This window comes from Juglans microcarpa x Juglans regia, chromosome 4S, assembly GCF_004785595.1.
Source record: "Juglans microcarpa x Juglans regia isolate MS1-56 chromosome 4S, Jm3101_v1.0, whole genome shotgun sequence".
NCBI lineage: Eukaryota > Viridiplantae > Streptophyta > Magnoliopsida > Fagales > Juglandaceae > Juglans > Juglans microcarpa x Juglans regia.
The window spans coordinates 24,667,243-24,683,620 of record NC_054601.1 but is presented as its reverse complement, the minus strand read 5'-3'; the positions used below and the strand labels follow the sequence as shown (position 1 = coordinate 24,683,620).

The window sequence follows — 16,378 nt, the reverse complement described above, 5'->3', positions numbered from 1 at the left end:
CAATATTTTTTAATTAGAGCAAGATTAGTTTTCATCCTTCTTGACAAGCTGCTGATATTGGGAGTACTTGATGAAATTTTACAACCAGCCTTGATAGTCTTGCCACGCACTTGCTACACTTAGTGAGCTGCAACCTTTTTACACATTTCCTTTGTTCAAGTGCTTGAGTATTTCATGAGCTTTTGCGAAGAGCTATAATCTGATCTACTTTAGCTTTAATACGTATACTTTTGACAATCTCCAGTTGTGGCATAGATTTTTTACCTCGGTAAATTTGGAAGGAAGCCAAGTTTCTTCTTCTTTCAATCGCTCAATTTGCTAGAGACTAGCAAAAGGCTAGTTGGGGGGTGTGATAAGGTGTTAATAATGTATAATTAAGCATTATGGTTAAGTAAAATGTCGAATGAAATCTTTGACAAATGCTTAATTATGCATTAGAATGGAAATAATTGCCGAAATTTAAATCTGGTAACATTTTGGGGTTTCATTTGCTTAAATTGTGCTAGAGCCATATTCTAATACATTAGCAGGCAAAGGCATCCATGTGACCCCTTGCTTATTTCACCGTGTGATAGCATAGTGGGCTTCAAGAATATCAAATTCTATTTATAACCTTGCAACAACACTAATATACACCTATTTTACCATAAGGTTACGGCTGGAATGGGGGGAATTGTAATCAGAAGGGATCCTGAGCTGAGTTGGAGGAAAGCTGAAGAATATTTGGTGGTCCAAGGGAAGGAAGTTGGTTACCACAGCAAGGCAAACGGGAAAAGCATAAAGAGGAGAGCAGAGGGAGATTTGTAAGGGTAGAGAAACACGGCTGGAAAGGATTCAAAGGAGCAGAGTTTTTCATCTTTTTCTTTTTCATTTTCTATTCTTCATGTTAAAACTTTCTGCATTAGTTAAACAGAATTTTACATTCGTCATGCAAAAGTAATTATGTGACTAAGCTCGGGAGTAGCTCGGATTGGGTTGTGAGTTTAATAAATTGATTTTCCTTTGGTTTCATTTCATAATCCTATGAAATTGTAAATCAGTTTACACTAGGTTCAACATGGGTTCTTCATTCGAATCCTTGGTTTATTGTTGACAAGAGGCACAATAGATGCTTGGGTTTGCAATAAGAGTTCAGTGTTAAAATGTTTATCCCAAAATTGTTTAGCAACTCAGTAGGAAATCTTGGTATTGATTGGAAGTTGGATTTAATTGCTGAATCTTCGGAATGTTAATCTTGACAAAGATAGTATTTGATGGGGTTAAGGAATCAATGTTTATTCAAGCACAATCCATAAAGAGTGAACCCGCAGCTTAGATGTTTGATCTTCTGCTTTTTAGACATAAATTTGTATTCAAATTCACTTTTCTTCTATTATTTATTGTTTGGCATCCACAACTTTTCATACAAATATGAGAAATTTGAGTTGGAATAATTCCATCACATACACTTTTCATTTGGTACATTCTCATGTGTACATAAATAATTAGCTTAGTTTTCTTTTAAAGCGTAGATTAGTTTTGCACACTAATTTGTTCACATAGTTTTTTTTTTTTTAAATTTTTGTATCCTTTTCTGAATTCAATAGCATCCTCAAGCATTTAAAACTCAAGTGATTTTTCTGATCATCGTTGTCCCTATGGAATGGACATCGGGACTCTCCCTTGAATCAACTTGACAACTTTTGCACTTGGAAGGTAGCTTTATTAGCAAATCAGTGTACCTTGCACAAGACCCTAAAAAATGGTAGCCATTTATCCATGGATCTGGACACAAACCTATTCAGTGCTGCTACTCTGCCAGTCAGTCTTTAGGTCTCACCAATGTTCTGAAGGGCTTCATATCTATGATCTTCTTGATTTTCTCCATGTTGGCTTATATTACTCTCTATGACACTATGAAACTCAGAAATTTTCCTGAGTCGACACTAAAGGTGCACTTGGTTAGGTTCAGCTTCATTTCGCATTAGCATAACAAGGCGAAGGTTTCCCTCAAATCCTCCAGGTGCTGGGATGGCTCTTTACTTTTAACCCACAGGTCGTCGACGTAAACCTCCATACTTCCTCCAATCTCCTCTTGAACATTCAATTCACGAGTCTTTGATACGCTGCACCAACGTTCTTCAACCCAAAGGGAATGACTTGATAGTAGTACAATCCTTGGTCTGTTATGAACGAGGTGTTCTCCTCTTCTTCTGGGTTCATCCGGATCTAATTGTACCCCGAGTAAACGTCTATGAATCTCAGCATCTGATGTCCCACCATAGAGTCGGCAATCAAATTAATCTGCGGTAGTGGGAAGCTAACCTTTGAGCGCACTTTGTTAAGGTTGATGAAGTCTACACACATCCTCCATTTTCCGTTGGACTTTTATACTAGTACAATATTGGACAACCACTCGGGATAGTGAGCCTTTCTGATGAATCATGCAACGAGCAGTCAATCGACTTCTTTGGCTATGGCTGAGTATTTCTCTGTATTGAACGATCTTCTCTTCTAATGGACCTTCCTACTGGCAGGGTCAACACAAAGGTGATGCTTGATGATTGCGTTGTCTATCTTGGGCATGTCTTCGTAGCTCCATGCAAACACATCCCTATGTTCGACCAGGAGTTGCTTCAATGCCTCTCGAATCTTGGGCTGGAGCGTGGTCCCAATCTTTGTTGTATTCTCCAGTTGTTTTGGGTGCAGCGTTACTAGCTCCAATAGCTCATTTGGTTCTGCTTGCTACAAGCTTTCTTCATCTCTTGTTTCCACATAACGATCAAGGAGGACCGGTGGCGGGTTGAGACTTTGCCTTGATTCTAGTTTTCCATAGAACAGACATCTACCCCCCTTATTTAAGCTCTTGCAACAAGCACTCCCCAGGAAGGGCTTGCTCGCCTCGAACCTCTCTTACTCCTACCTCCGTTGGGAATTTTATCATCAAATGATAGGTAGAAGTGATAGCTCTGAGTCTGTTCAAGGTTGAACGCCCTAATATAGTGTTGTAGGATGATGGGGCTCTGACTACTAGGAAGTCAATCATGGTAGTGGCAATGTATGCTCCTTTCCTAACTATGACAAGTAGGATTATGGTGCCTAGGGGTTGTACAGCATTCCCGGAGAAACCTTTCAGTAGCATGGGTGATGGTTTCAGTTTACTAGGATCAATACCCATTTTGGTGATGACCTCCCATAAAAGGATGTTAGTCAAGCTTCCGTTATTGATAAGAATTTGTATAGTAGTGTAGTTGGTGACCAACAATGTTACTACAAGCGCGTCATCATGGGGGTACAGGACCCCTTCGCAATCTTCTTCCCCAAAAGAGATGTTTTTTTAGCTCTTATGCCTTGGTTGCTTTGGAGGTCTGTCTGTCGTGTAAACTTCCTCATATATTGCCCTACGAGCATGTGCTTGTCTGTTGGATGCAGAGATCCCTCCTCCAGCAAACCCTATGCTATCATACGAATTTCCCCCAAAGGTGCCTCACCTTGACTTGGGTTCTAGAGAGGGGTGTCTCGATCATCTTTCCTCGTTGGTCGTCGCTTTTTTGGGCTCATGTTTCATCAGACATTTCGATCTCACTCTGTTCTCCACCTAAGCACTTGTTTCAGCGGCTTCGAACGTTCTGCAACCAATTGCTCCGACTCGCAGCTTCCCCGCAACTCTTCGATTCTTCTTTTCATCATATAGTAGGCCTTCGTCCAGTGACTGTCTGGCTAATGGCAAGTACAAGAACGTCATCCTCTTCTAACTTGGTCACCTCCCCCTTGATCTAGTGACTAAACTGTTATTAGTGAATCTTGGACTACGTTCGCAAGGAGGCGCTCGCCTTTCTAGCCTTTTTTCATGTTGGCTTCCCCTAGTTTTCTCAAAGGTTCTTCGGTCGCTTGATCTCTAAGGGTCCTTAACTTCTTCCTTCATCTCCACCTTCTGTGGTGGAATTAGGGTTTGTAGTGTGTTTTCGACATTGACAAAGTCGTCGGCCCTGTCCATGAACTATCTGTGTTGACGGGTTCCTCCATGCTAACTCTGCCTTGAATGAGCTTCAAGGCCATATGCCCCCCAGAAGGGAAGCCAATGTAATTTTCCCGTCTTGATCATCAATGGTTAATCGCTCCTTGTTTAACTGAGTGAGGTGTGCCTTCAGGTTCTCTTATTCTTTCTACTTAATGCTCAAGAGGTATATTGTGGGTTGTCTTCACCTCCTGCTAGCCATGAATTGTGTCAGGAATTACTTGGCAACCCTTCGACGTCAATGGGAAAGCCCACTCTCTCCGGGGAATCCGTCAAAGGTCATGTGCTTTAAATTCTCCAAATGATCTACTGGATTTTAGGACCCATCATATAACTCTATCTGCGAGACCTTGAATTTTGGCAGGAGCAACACGATCATCACCTATGTGCTTTAGGGAAAATCTGTGCAGTTGAGCACCTGGTCGACTGAGGATGACCCCCCCTCCCCCAAAAAAATCTCCTCATATTTATCGACAAGACTGTACAGTTTGTCATGCAGCTTTTCCTTGTCCACCTCCTCAGTATTCATTCCACCCGCACTGTGTGCCTTTCCCTCTGGTTGTTCACTATGATTTGCATGGCACCCTCACTATATTCTTGCTATTTCCATCTAAGGCTCTCATTTTCTCGCTGGAGAGCCTCCATTGCTACACCCATCTTCCTCAATTGTTCTTCAATCTCCAAAAGTCGTGCTTCCATATTTGTTGAAGTGGTTTCCTAGTCACGGGTTGTGTGGGAGCGTGTCGTAGCAGGTATGTGAAAACCACGTTGAGATGTCGTTAGGAATTTTGTACAGATCCCACAGACGGCACTACTAATTTAGCCATGTTTCATCGCCAACTAATCTCGGCCGCAAACCTATGACAAGAAATGATGGTGACCTGATGTGCATGATGCACCTTCGATGCCTAAGTTAGAAATATATCTTTTGACTTGCAATGAGGGATCAAAAAGTTACCTTAGATTTCTAATATAGGCTCTTTATATAAATGTGAATCATTGCTAGTAAGAATAGTTCAATTATTTCCCTAAATCTCGAGGATTTTATTGTCACATTCCCCGATATATTTGATAAAGGAAGGGGTTACTCGCAAGCGAATATATTGTTGTTTCCTTAAGAGATAATATCTTTAATTAGTGATGGTTACCACATTGATCTCCTTAGGTGATGCGATTTTGTGGTGGCATGCATACGGTATACCCATGGTCTTTCAATCCAAGAGCTCCCCGAATGGGCCTCATACAGTATCGTTGGGCTCGTATTGTAAAGATAAATGAGCCCCTCCAAGTAAATTAGTGTAGGATTGGACAATGGGGCCTGCTGACCAAATCTGCTTCATGTGGACTTAGACAGGTGGATTGTGTAAAAACTGGCCGAGGTGGGTTAGGCATTTTTTTGTCCTAAATATGATTAATTTTAATATATTAATGCTAATTTGTTCACTAAAAGTGCTAGATTTACATGTAAATCTTACAAAATGAAGTTTTTACGCTAACGTGATTTAATGTAATACAATATATCTACTATTAAAAAGAAACTAAAAATTTAATAGATCATATTAAACCACGCAAGTGTGTAAACTATCTTGCGTAAGATTTGCATGTAGACTAAATATTTCTATTAGGGTTGCTACTGGCCCTACATGAGTAAGCAGTTACCCATAGAGAGCGATTATTAAAAAACTGAAAGAAATCGCCATCATATCACAACCAAAAGCCATATCATAGCCATTGTTTTAGAACCAACAAAACAAAAAACATATAACATCTATATGCATTCAGAGTCCAGTTAACAAAATTTGCAATTGGAGCCCTACTAGATCTACTCTTGGAGCCGACGAACGGGGATGGAAATGCAGGAGTTGGTTTGGTAATACAGTGGAACGTTGAGGGGGGAGAGATGGGAACTGGGGGCACAGGAGAGAATGAAGAAATTGAATTAAAAAAACAAGCTTAACTAATGTTCTACAGTGATCGTGTTTGTGAGATTTCTTTTTGTGTATCTAATAATATTTTCAAAAAAAATCCTAATTTTTACCAAGAGTTTGACTTTGACCTCTTTCACTTCTTCAACTGTGGATGGAAGCATTACACGTATGGGATCCGCTTGTGTGTTTTGACAAGTGAATGTCACTCCGCCACGCCTCGCCTACGTCGCTTCCCTCTCTCTGCATCTTACTCACCCACCCACCGAGTCACCAAACTCCCCCAACTTCGCCCCCTATAACTCCCTCTCCCTCTCTCTCTCTCTCTCTGAAACTCAATCTCTGAAGCAATGGGTCAGGACGAAACTTCCGAGCCAACGATAGAGATCAATGGTTTGAGGTTCACGTACCCCGGAATCGACGGCCACCCTCCGCCGGGGTCCACTCCTCTTATTGACGACTTTTCTCTCACCCTTCGCGCTGGTCATCGCTGCCTCCTTGTAGGATCCAATGGCGCTGGTTCGTTTCACTTCCTTTTGTTTTCCACCTTCGGAACTTTCTTTTCATACTCTGTTTTCTTTATTCTCGCCGTTTGGTTTATGCAAAAATGCGGAAAATTTTTTAAATCAAGGTTAATGTTTCGTATCGTTAAATTGTAATGGGTTTTCTCTGCAATATACTTATATATACGATCCGTAGCTCAGATTGTTGTTTGATTCATCGGTTGCTGACAAAACTGAAGACAATTTAATCAAAGCTATATCACTGAGTCAATAAATTCTGTAGTTAATTTCGAATGGGTTTAATCGGCAAGGAGATGGACAGAATTGAGCCCCCAATACGATTGTTCGTTTGCAAAATGGTTATATTCTATCATAGAAAGAAGAATTTCGTTGCCCTCTATTTGGTTGTTCAGTGGACGGAGCAAAATAAAGCAAAATAAAGTCCCAAGAGATTTTTTCCCTTCATCTCATTTTATTAGCAACCTAACTAGAACGGTTCTGAATGAAAACTCTGATGGTTTGTGCGTGTGTTTATTAATTGTTAATGTAGGTAAAACTACAATTCTGAAGATATTGGGTGGGAAGCACATGGTGGAACCCCATATGGTACGCGTACTTGGAAGATCGGCTTTTCATGACACCTCGTTGACATCTTCTGGCGATCTCAGCTATCTTGGTGGCGAGGTTTGTGTTTCATTTATTTAGTTATTGTGTTAGAAAATATATGTGTTACACCATAAAACATATGCTGGTATTTTTTTTTTTAATTTATTTAATAGAGCTGATTAATCTGTTTTGTGGCTTGACCTGTGAGTTTGACTTAGACGTTCTTGGTCTTTTGAACTAGATATTGAGGAAAACGTGCATGATTGGCTAGGATACTAAATGTATTTGATTGTCACATGGATAATTCAATGAAAATCTGGCATAACAATTTTTACTGGACACATGTAGGCAATTCATCAATCCATCTGGGATCAAACTCATCCAAATTTCCATTACACACGCACATGCTAAATTTTACACAACATACCAAATTTTACTTGAACATTCAGGCAAAGTTTCCAAAGATTAAAAAATACAAGCTTTTTTAATCCTATATTTTTCGCAACTTTCATCCATCCTTTCTCGATTATGTTCATGTACAATTTCATTTGAACCTGAATTTACATGCCCAATTGTGCTGAGCAATTTTATGTTACCATTACTTGGATAGGTTGGAGAAATCTTGTAATCAGATTAAATTAGTTTTCTTTGGGAATTATTCTTTTGCAGTGGAGGCGAGAAGTCGCTTTTGCAGGATTTGAGGTTCCGATACAAATGGATGTTTCTGCAGAAAAAATGATCTATGGAGTTGCAGGGATTGATCCGAAAAGAAGAGCTGAGTTGATCAAGGTATGATGCTCTGTGTTCTTTCATTGTGATGCAACAACTTCCTAAAAAATTGCCCTGATATTCAATTTGGTAAGTTATACAAGCTGTTAGGTGGGACGGCATCCTGTGTCAGATTTATGCCTCTAAATCTTCTTATATCATTGGCTTCAGTGTAATAGTCAATAGTTTCATTCAGTGCTGTTTTTTGTAAATATTTGTAGCCTAGTTCGTAGAGACAGTAATTTTACTTTGCGTGATTGAGCAATACTGTTTTGTTGTGTTAAAAATTCATGCGTCAGAGTTGTTGTTCTGAGGATGCACAATGTAGCTAGTGTTCAGAGAATACTTATGCAAATTGCATTTCTAAGTTTGTGCTGTTGCCGAATGCCAGGGCTTTCTTTATGGAACTTGTTTCCTTAATAATGTAGGTACTCGATATTGATCTATCATGGAGGATGCACAAAGCATCTGATGGTCAGAGAAGACGAGTGCAAATTTGTATGGGTCTTCTCAAGCCATTCAAGGTATTTCCACAATGTATTGATATCTGAATACAACCACAATATTTTCCCACCCTTTTTTTCTTTATGCACAGTTTTTTTTTTTTTCCCCTCTTTATGCACACCCCATTATGGGTAAGTTCTTCGTAATCATGTATGATGTGTCTAATTATTATTTTTTAATAATCTCGTCTCCTAAATGTATCTTAGTTTGCCTCCTTGGTTATCTAGGTCCTTCTTCTTGATGAAATAACAGTCGACCTTGATGTACTAGCGAGGGCTGACCTTCTGAGGTTTCTAAGAAAGGAATGTGAAGAACGAGGTGCCACAATCATCTATGCAACACATATATTTGATGGTCTAGAGGACTGGCCATCTCATATTGTATGTCCACGTTCCATTTTTTCTCGTTAAGGGTTCTTTCCCAATATTTGTATGAGTCTTTACATCTCCTTAGGGTCAAAACTATTATGTTTTCAGGTTTATGTGGCTCATGGGATGTTGCAAATAGCAATGCCTATGGAAAAAGTTAAGGACATCAGTAAATTGTCATTAATGGTAGGTTTTTTTATTTCAAACTTCAAAGTAATTCCGTGCTTATAGTAGATATTGAAGATTCATTTCATATCAATTATTGAATTATGAGAGAGAAAGTGTGTGTGCGCGCGCGCGCGTGTGAGAGAGAGAGAGAGTGAGAGTATAACTGGGATTGGACTTGCGGACGACAGTTTCTTGCTTTAGTTGGTGCTTATCTGGTGAGATTGGGTTTGCAGAGAACTGTCGAGAGTTGGCTGAGGAGAGAACAAGAGGAGAAGAGGAGAAGAAGGAAAGAGAGAAAGGCATGTGGTCTTCCAGAATTTGATGAACAGATAGAAGGTAGCCGTGTGACTGGTGATCCAGCCCGTGCTGCTGTTCGTGTTATTAACAATGGTTGGGCAGCTGGACGCCTGCATTCCACCATTGCTGGAGAAGATAACTTTCTCTTCAGCTCAAATAGAGTTCTAAGGTAAATGGACGAATTGAACATAAAGGAAATTCCCCAAATTTGATCAACGGCTTATAAAACTAGTTTGGGGTAATCGATCAGGATATATGCGTTGTTGAGGCTCCTATCAATTGCAACAACAACAGAATTTGTTTCTTCATGTGCTGTTGTTTATAAGCTGTCTTTTGTTTGATTATTATTTAAGAAATAACGGTCCAAATTGGTTTCTTTTCTATGCTAAATGGTTTCGACCACCATTCAATTATGTGCAATTTGTTTGTTATTTGTTATTATTCAATGAAGAATTTTTTGATAAGTTATTATTCAATGAAGAATTAGTGTGTTTATGACCTTTCATCCATAATATATCAGCACGGTTATTCTTGAGATCAAACTTATGAAAGATGGGTGATTATTTGGTAGTCAAATCTACCAAATGTGGAAGTGTAAATCATTGGTGTCAACTCAATTCAATTCAGATCAAATGGTCTCGTTTGATTGAGAAATCATTTCAACTCATCTCATCATTATAACTTTCTCAAGTTCTCATATAAAATATAATAAACAATTCAACTTTTTCAAATCTCAATTCAACTTTTTTAAATCTCAAAACAATAATAATATTAAAAAATAATATTCTAATAATATTTTATTCAATTTTTAACTTACATCTAAAACTATCTCATCTCATCTCTTTGTTAAACGGGGCTCATTCATAATTTTTCAACATTGTGAGCCATCAAATTCAGATTGGTTAACTTTTCCCTGTCCCAAACCTAGACATAAATGTAGGAAGTGATGCATTCCATCCGATCCGAGCTCTAAATGGATTTCAGCCTTTGCAGTTGGCACCAATTGTTTAGTGGTGCACTAACAGCTAACCGCCTTACATCCTATTCATGCTCGATGCAGTGTTGTCACTAGTGGGCAAGTACTACCAAACGAAATTCCAACCAAAAATGATAAAGACAGACATTACCATTAGACAACTTTTATACAACCAACAAATAAAAAAAAAATTATTAATTTTTAAAGATTTGGTTTGACTGTTGCTTTGATTTTGATGTGTTTGAATTAAAAAAAAATTATATTATTTTGTTACGGAGTTTAGGGAAGTAATTGTGAATTAGTATCACCCTCCAAGTTCAAATATCAACAGATTGTTGTTTGCTTTACGCCCCAACTTGGGATACAGTTTTAACTGGCAGTCAGTTTAGGGTGATACTAATTCCTGGGCGGTTTAGAACTTCGAACCCAAACCCTTCGGAAAATCCCACCCAAATGGGTTGAAAAGCTCCGCTAAAAGGCCTAAAACCCATCACGTCCTTTTGCCATCCCAAGAGATAGTACCTTAAATCAACATGGAAGCATTTGAATGTAATTGTTTATGAAAAGACTAAATCAACTGCACCATAATGAAGCTCCAGGAACCAAGGCATCGCTACTTCCATGCCCGCAAGATACAGTGGAGACTCGAAAAAGCTATATGTCAATGCATCTACTAGTTACCCATAGCATTCAGCAGATGAAATTATTGGCCTTGGAGTGCGGGATATTTAAGTCATTTCAAGCATGAAGAGGGAACCAATTACAAAAAGGATCATGTATAAATTGTGAGTCAAGAATTATTTAGAATCTACAATGCCAAATGCCCCTATCATATTGTAGTAAGAAAGATCTAAACAAACGGATACATTTTCAGGAAAGGAACAAGTCAAAACGCATGATCGCCAAATAACAAGGGTAACATCCCTTTGACAGAGATTGCAGCCCAAAAAGTTGCTGAATATTTAAGGATCTCTTAAGCCTGCAAGACCCAAAAAAAAAAAAAAAAGGAATAATTAATGCATAATTATGAAAACTACATCAGGGCCGAGTTCCAACAAAGCATTAGAGCCTTTACCTTGTTGGCAATATTGTTGGAAAGCCAGTCTAGTCCCTCATAGAGACCTTCCCCAGAAGTCGCACATGTGCTCTGGATATACCTGCAATAGTAAGACCAATTAGCAGATAGTAAAGATCCTATACATAGGGCACTGTATGTGTGTGTGAATGTGTGTGTGTGTGTGTGTGTGAGAGAGAGAGAGAGAGAGAGAGAGAGATCATCATTATACCAGTGGCGTTGGCGGAGGGAGTGAAGACCAAGCTTATCGGTAATCTCAGCAGCATTCATAGCATTTGGAAGATCTTGCTTGTTTGCAAATACAAGTAGCACAGCATCCCTCAATTCATCCTAAAAATCAACCAAAATAAATCAACACACTCGGACGTGCTACTTTTTTATTGGTCGATAAACAAATTTTTTTTTTTTGGATTGGTGATCAAGAAGTTTTATTATGGAAGTAGGCAAAGCCCAAGTACACAGAGAGTATACATGAGGGGAAAAAGAAAATTATTGAGCATGAAATAGACAAATGCCTTGAGTATACAGGAAGAGGCCCGAGTAAATATCCTAGACAAAGGCCCGAGTACTCGAACATGTGCTACTTATAATTAGCAATGCCCACTTGAGGTCTTTTTTATTTTGTAAAATGAGCATGCCTTCTAATTACCTCATTCAACATCCGGTGCAGCTCATCCCTAGCCTCAACCACACGGTCACGATCATTGCTATCAACCACAAAAATAAGACCCTGAGTGTTTTGGAAGTAATGTCTCCACAAAGGTCGAATCTGTACATAGACAATATAACACTCAGAAAAAGGCTTGACACAGCACTTGACTATATGATAGTATATGATAAAGCTTTCCATGAAGCTAACAACTCAATGAATTACAAATCAAACAAAGATCTACTTTTAAAAAAATAAAAAATAAACTCAAATTCATACAGATAGGCACATCCTATAAGCCACAACAAACTGGCTTTCCCAAATATAACTAAAATAACATGATTGAACTAACAGCTAAGGACTAATATTAATGGCTCACCCCCAAGCTTGTCATTTATAATGCATGAAATGCACCATATACTCATCAAGAACTGTATACAAAATACAAGGATTCACAAGGTATGGTATGAAGATATTTATGCCTATATTATTATATATGCCACAGCATGGATAGTCTTTCCTCATACAAGGAAAAAACCAAAATACATGGTGGCAAAAGTAAATGTAGCTTATGATTATGTTATGTGCTGATGGACGAACAACTAATCAGCACAAGACCGTCAATAAGCACATACATCATGAAAAAAATTGACTGTACAGAATTCTTGCAAACATAAATATTTAAAATACATATATGAATACTTATTTGTCTGTCACAGCATGGGTAGCCTTTCCTCAAAAGAACAAAAGAAATATAAGGTGGTTCAAATTAATGTAACTTATGCTTTTGTTGTGTGCTGACGCCTGATGGGCTAGCATCCAATCAAGAAAAACATACAAGCACATTAATTCCAGCAGCTGTAACCACACATAACTCAAGTCATGCAAACAACTCAAGTCATGCAAACATGTTCACATACACATGAAATGCCTGGCTCAGGATGAAGTGCTTTTCATCACACATCAAGGAGAAACTAAAAAATAATATTTGTTTGATCAGTAAACAATATTTTTTATCATGAGAATAGGCAAATATGCACTAAGAAATTAAAATTAAATTCTGTACATACTGTCCCAGGGTTGGAGGCCCCATGGTCTAAGAGGTGCCCGATATCTCCGTTCAGTTACCACTACGTGGAACTAAAAAATCTTATAATAGGTCATCATTAAATGACTTGATTCATGATTGTATGGTTAATGTTATGGTCGTTAAAGAACTTATTCAGTAATATCACAAACCTTGTCCTGGCCACCAACATCCCAAACGGTGAAGCTAATGTTCTTATATTCCACGGTCTCCACATTGAAACCTGAGTAAAGGCAAATAAGTATCACTTACCAGAGTCTAAGCAACAAGAGAGTTAATCCAATCACCTGTAACAGTAAAATAATAGCTCATCTACAGACTACATATAAGCAATGTTGAGAAAAAATAAAATCATACCAATGGTGGGAATGGTTGTTACGATCTCTCCCAGCTTGAGCTTGTACAAGATGGTGGTCTTACCAGCAGCATCAAGACCCACCATAAGAATCCGCATCTCCTTCTTGGCAAAAAGCCGGCTGAATAGCTTGGTGAAAGACAGCCCCATCTTTTTATCTCAGCTGAAATCCCAAAATTCCAGGTCAGACCAAATCATTAACACTAGGCAAATCACGTAACTGATTATAGCACACGACATTCAAAACATCTTCGATTGAATAGGAGGAAAAGCAAGAAATAAGTCGGTTTGGTCATCAGAGTTATTTGTGCATCAACATAGAGAGCGATTATTAAAAACCTTGTAGATTCTTCAACAAGACCTATGGGACGATGGATCTTAATTTCTCCCCTAGTAGCTGAAAATTGTTTGGTTTGTTAGCTTCAAGTAACCGAAGATTTGGAAAAACCCAATTTATCTCAGAAATGACATTAAATCCAATCCTTTTTGTCAAAGAAATCCATATTGCATCCTTCAACATTATACACCATGAATCAGATCTATGCTCTACAATTACAAACCAACCTAACAATATGAAAACAAGATCTCGTATTTAACATCAAAGAATATGTGATTTTGTGAAAGAAAGGCACCGATTGGGTTTTAGAGATTTTCTGAGAACAGAGAACGTTGTAAGCAAAACAAATCCAAATCAGGCTCTTAATAAATTACATCTAAACGGGTCCTATATGCAAAAGATCTGCGAGAACTTCAAAACCAACACAGAAACACATCGTCCAAAGCCTACATCCAAATGGGTTTCCATAAACCACTTCAAAACTGTAATATAAAATGCGAAAAACCGAAATCTCACAAACCAAAAGGAAACAGGCTCAGATCTAAACCCAAACCGATCTAGTCGATCTACGCATATTATATATTTCGCAGAGAGAGAGAGAGAGACTCACACAGCAAAGACCGGACGCCTTTGGGCAGATCTGAGAAATGGGGACGAAAAGAATGGCGTGGATGTAGAGGTCTTATATAGTGGTCGTTCATAACGGTCGTTTTGACGGCGTCTATAAACATTTGGGTGACGTCTGCTAGGGTTTGGTACGGAGAAGGTATTGGCTGTGATGATGTGGGAAATTATCTCAGAGAAACTGATTTCTCACCAATCACCTTAGCAATTGAATTGAATAGTCCACATATAATTTATAACAATAAATAACTCAAAAAAATAAATAAATAACTCAAAAATGATTATCTGAAAACAACAACAATAATAATAATAATAATAATTCTACTCCTAAATAATTATAAGTCTCGTGAATATTGGCACTCAAGAATTAGAGAAAAAATTAAAAGATCTTAATAATTCAATTTTTCTTGATTAAAACATCTTACAATTTAAATTTTAGGAGAAAATGTATTATTCCTTCTTGGAAAAGAAAACATACCAACTTTTTATTATATATAGCTATATATTAGGTCAATTATGATTTATGGTTCGTTCGGATAGAAAAATCATTTCAACTTATTTTATTTCATCTCATCATTATAATTTTTTTAAATTTTTATACAAAATATAATAAATAATTCAACTTTTTCAAATCTTAAAATAATAATAATATTAAAAATAATATTTTTACAATATTTTATTAAATTCGTTTAAAATTATTTCATCTCATCTTACTATCCAAACGAGTCTTTAATTTGTTTATAAAATATTGTTATTTATTGATTCATTACAAAGAACATTTGGTTGTACGTAGAACTTCAAGGCAGTCACATCATGCTTGCATTGAGCCACTTGATTGCTGCTTTTGCATCCGTGTAGTAATTTCAAACTGATCTAACACGGTCACGATCACTTGAATAATTTTTGTTAACAAAACATAAAAGTTTCAAGGCTATTATGAAATAAAGTAGAACCTATTTAAGAAATATTAAACCTAATGTCATTAACAAAACCTCACTCCAAAAAGAAACTAGTACGTAAATAGCCATTATCTAAGATAAACCTAGCCCAAATAATTTTTACAAAGTAACATAAGTTTCTGGAGAAAGAATAAAACACTTTTGTGTTTCATGACAGTGAGACCAATTGAGAAGGGTTTGAGTAGTGACTGGATTGTGGGGTGGTGAGAACTTACGGAGAAAGAGAAGAGCGAGAGAGAAAGTTTGGAGGATGACTTGATCATCTAGTAGTGAAACGAACGAGTGGCGTCGTGGGTGAGTGTGAGACTGAGTGAGTGATGGAAGAGAAAAGAAAACCGCCGAGACATGGGGAAAAATGGATTTGAGGTGGATGGATTTTCGGAAGTGAAGAAACTAAAAGAAAAGCAGATAAAAGAAAAAAAAAAGGGTCTGGCAAGAAAATTGCATTCAGAGAACTACCAAAATGACATTGTCGTGGGCTTAGCCTCCCTTCTGATCTGAGCTTAGGCACTGGGTATTACATTCGCCTCCCTTAAAAAAATTTTATCCTCGAAATTTGTTGCACCTAAAGCAAAGTCTAATATTCTTATTCCTCATGATCTTTTCCTATTTAAATCATCCATTGCTATGTCAAATCTAATACTCCCATATTATAACTTTTCAATATTTTCGCATGTGCCTTAAAATACCTTATAATCCTCTTGACACACCCATTCATGCACCTAATGTCGAATTTCATATAACTTGAGAACTAGTTCAAGCCTAAAACATAAATCTCAACAATAGAATTCCAAGCCTACTAATAATTCCCTTAGACTTACATGCTCACGCCCATTGTATCGATTATCATACACTTAAGGAGAGGTTTGTATTCTCAATCCATCTCAACTCATCTCACTACTATTCATTACTATTCATCAACTTTAACTCACAAATTTCATTATTATTCACAACTCATCTCACTACTATTCACAACTCATTTCAACTTATCTTCGAATCCAAACGACACCTAAGTGTGCAATCCAATTCGAAGTATAAACTTTCCCAATGGTTCAATTGAAAGCCTATTAAAACTTTCACCCAACTTCTTAACCTAACTTCATCCAAAATAGTACATAAAAATATTAACCTGAAATGGGTAGCACTAAGAACTCTCCAAAGTCCGAGTCTGTAATCTCAT

The 16,378-nt window shown here is 37.7% G+C and overlaps 2 protein-coding genes across 2 annotated transcripts; one reads left to right on the top strand and one right to left on the bottom strand.

Annotated features, from left to right (window-relative positions):
• Positions 1–6,111: 6,111 nt before the first annotated feature.
• LOC121261907 (ABC transporter I family member 20-like) lies at positions 6,112–9,547 on the top strand. The gene is made up of 7 exons (XM_041164321.1): positions 6,112–6,441; positions 6,976–7,109; positions 7,701–7,820; positions 8,228–8,323; positions 8,531–8,683; positions 8,780–8,857; positions 9,073–9,547. The coding sequence occupies exons 1-7, from the start codon at positions 6,273–6,275 to the stop codon at positions 9,307–9,309; spliced, it is 987 nt and encodes a 328-aa protein (XP_041020255.1). The 5' UTR covers positions 6,112–6,272; the 3' UTR covers positions 9,310–9,547.
• A 1,328-nt stretch (positions 9,548–10,875) lies between these two features.
• Positions 10,876–14,378, bottom strand: LOC121261910 (ADP-ribosylation factor). Its single transcript, XM_041164324.1, has 7 exons — positions 14,226–14,378; positions 13,281–13,441; positions 13,076–13,146; positions 11,837–11,956; positions 11,399–11,517; positions 11,188–11,269; positions 10,876–11,091 (listed from the first exon to the last, which is right to left on the bottom strand). Exons 2-7 carry the CDS (start codon positions 13,426–13,428, stop codon positions 11,086–11,088), a joined length of 546 nt encoding a protein of 181 aa, XP_041020258.1. The 5' UTR covers positions 13,429–13,441; positions 14,226–14,378; the 3' UTR covers positions 10,876–11,085.
• Between the last annotated feature and the right edge of the window lie 2,000 nt (positions 14,379–16,378).

Coding starts and splice junctions, on each gene's coding strand:
- LOC121261907 (XM_041164321.1), top strand. CDS start 6,273: ATGGGTCAGGACGAAACTTCCGAGCCAACGATAGAGATCAATGGTTTG. Junction 7,821..8,227: donor GAAGAGCTGAGTTGATCAAG/GTATGATGCTCT, acceptor TTAATAATGTAG/GTACTCGATATTGATCTATC. Junction 8,858..9,072: donor TCAGTAAATTGTCATTAATG/GTAGGTTTTTTT, acceptor TTGGGTTTGCAG/AGAACTGTCGAGAGTTGGCT.
- LOC121261910 (XM_041164324.1), bottom strand. CDS start 13,428: ATGGGGCTGTCTTTCACCAAGCTATTCAGCCGGCTTTTTGCCAAGAAG. Junction 13,147..13,280: donor AACAACCATTCCCACCATTG/GTATGATTTTAT, acceptor GCCTTTACTCAG/GTTTCAATGTGGAGACCGTG. Junction 11,957..13,075: donor ATGTTGGTGGCCAGGACAAG/GTTTGTGATATT, acceptor GTCTATGTACAG/ATTCGACCTTTGTGGAGACA.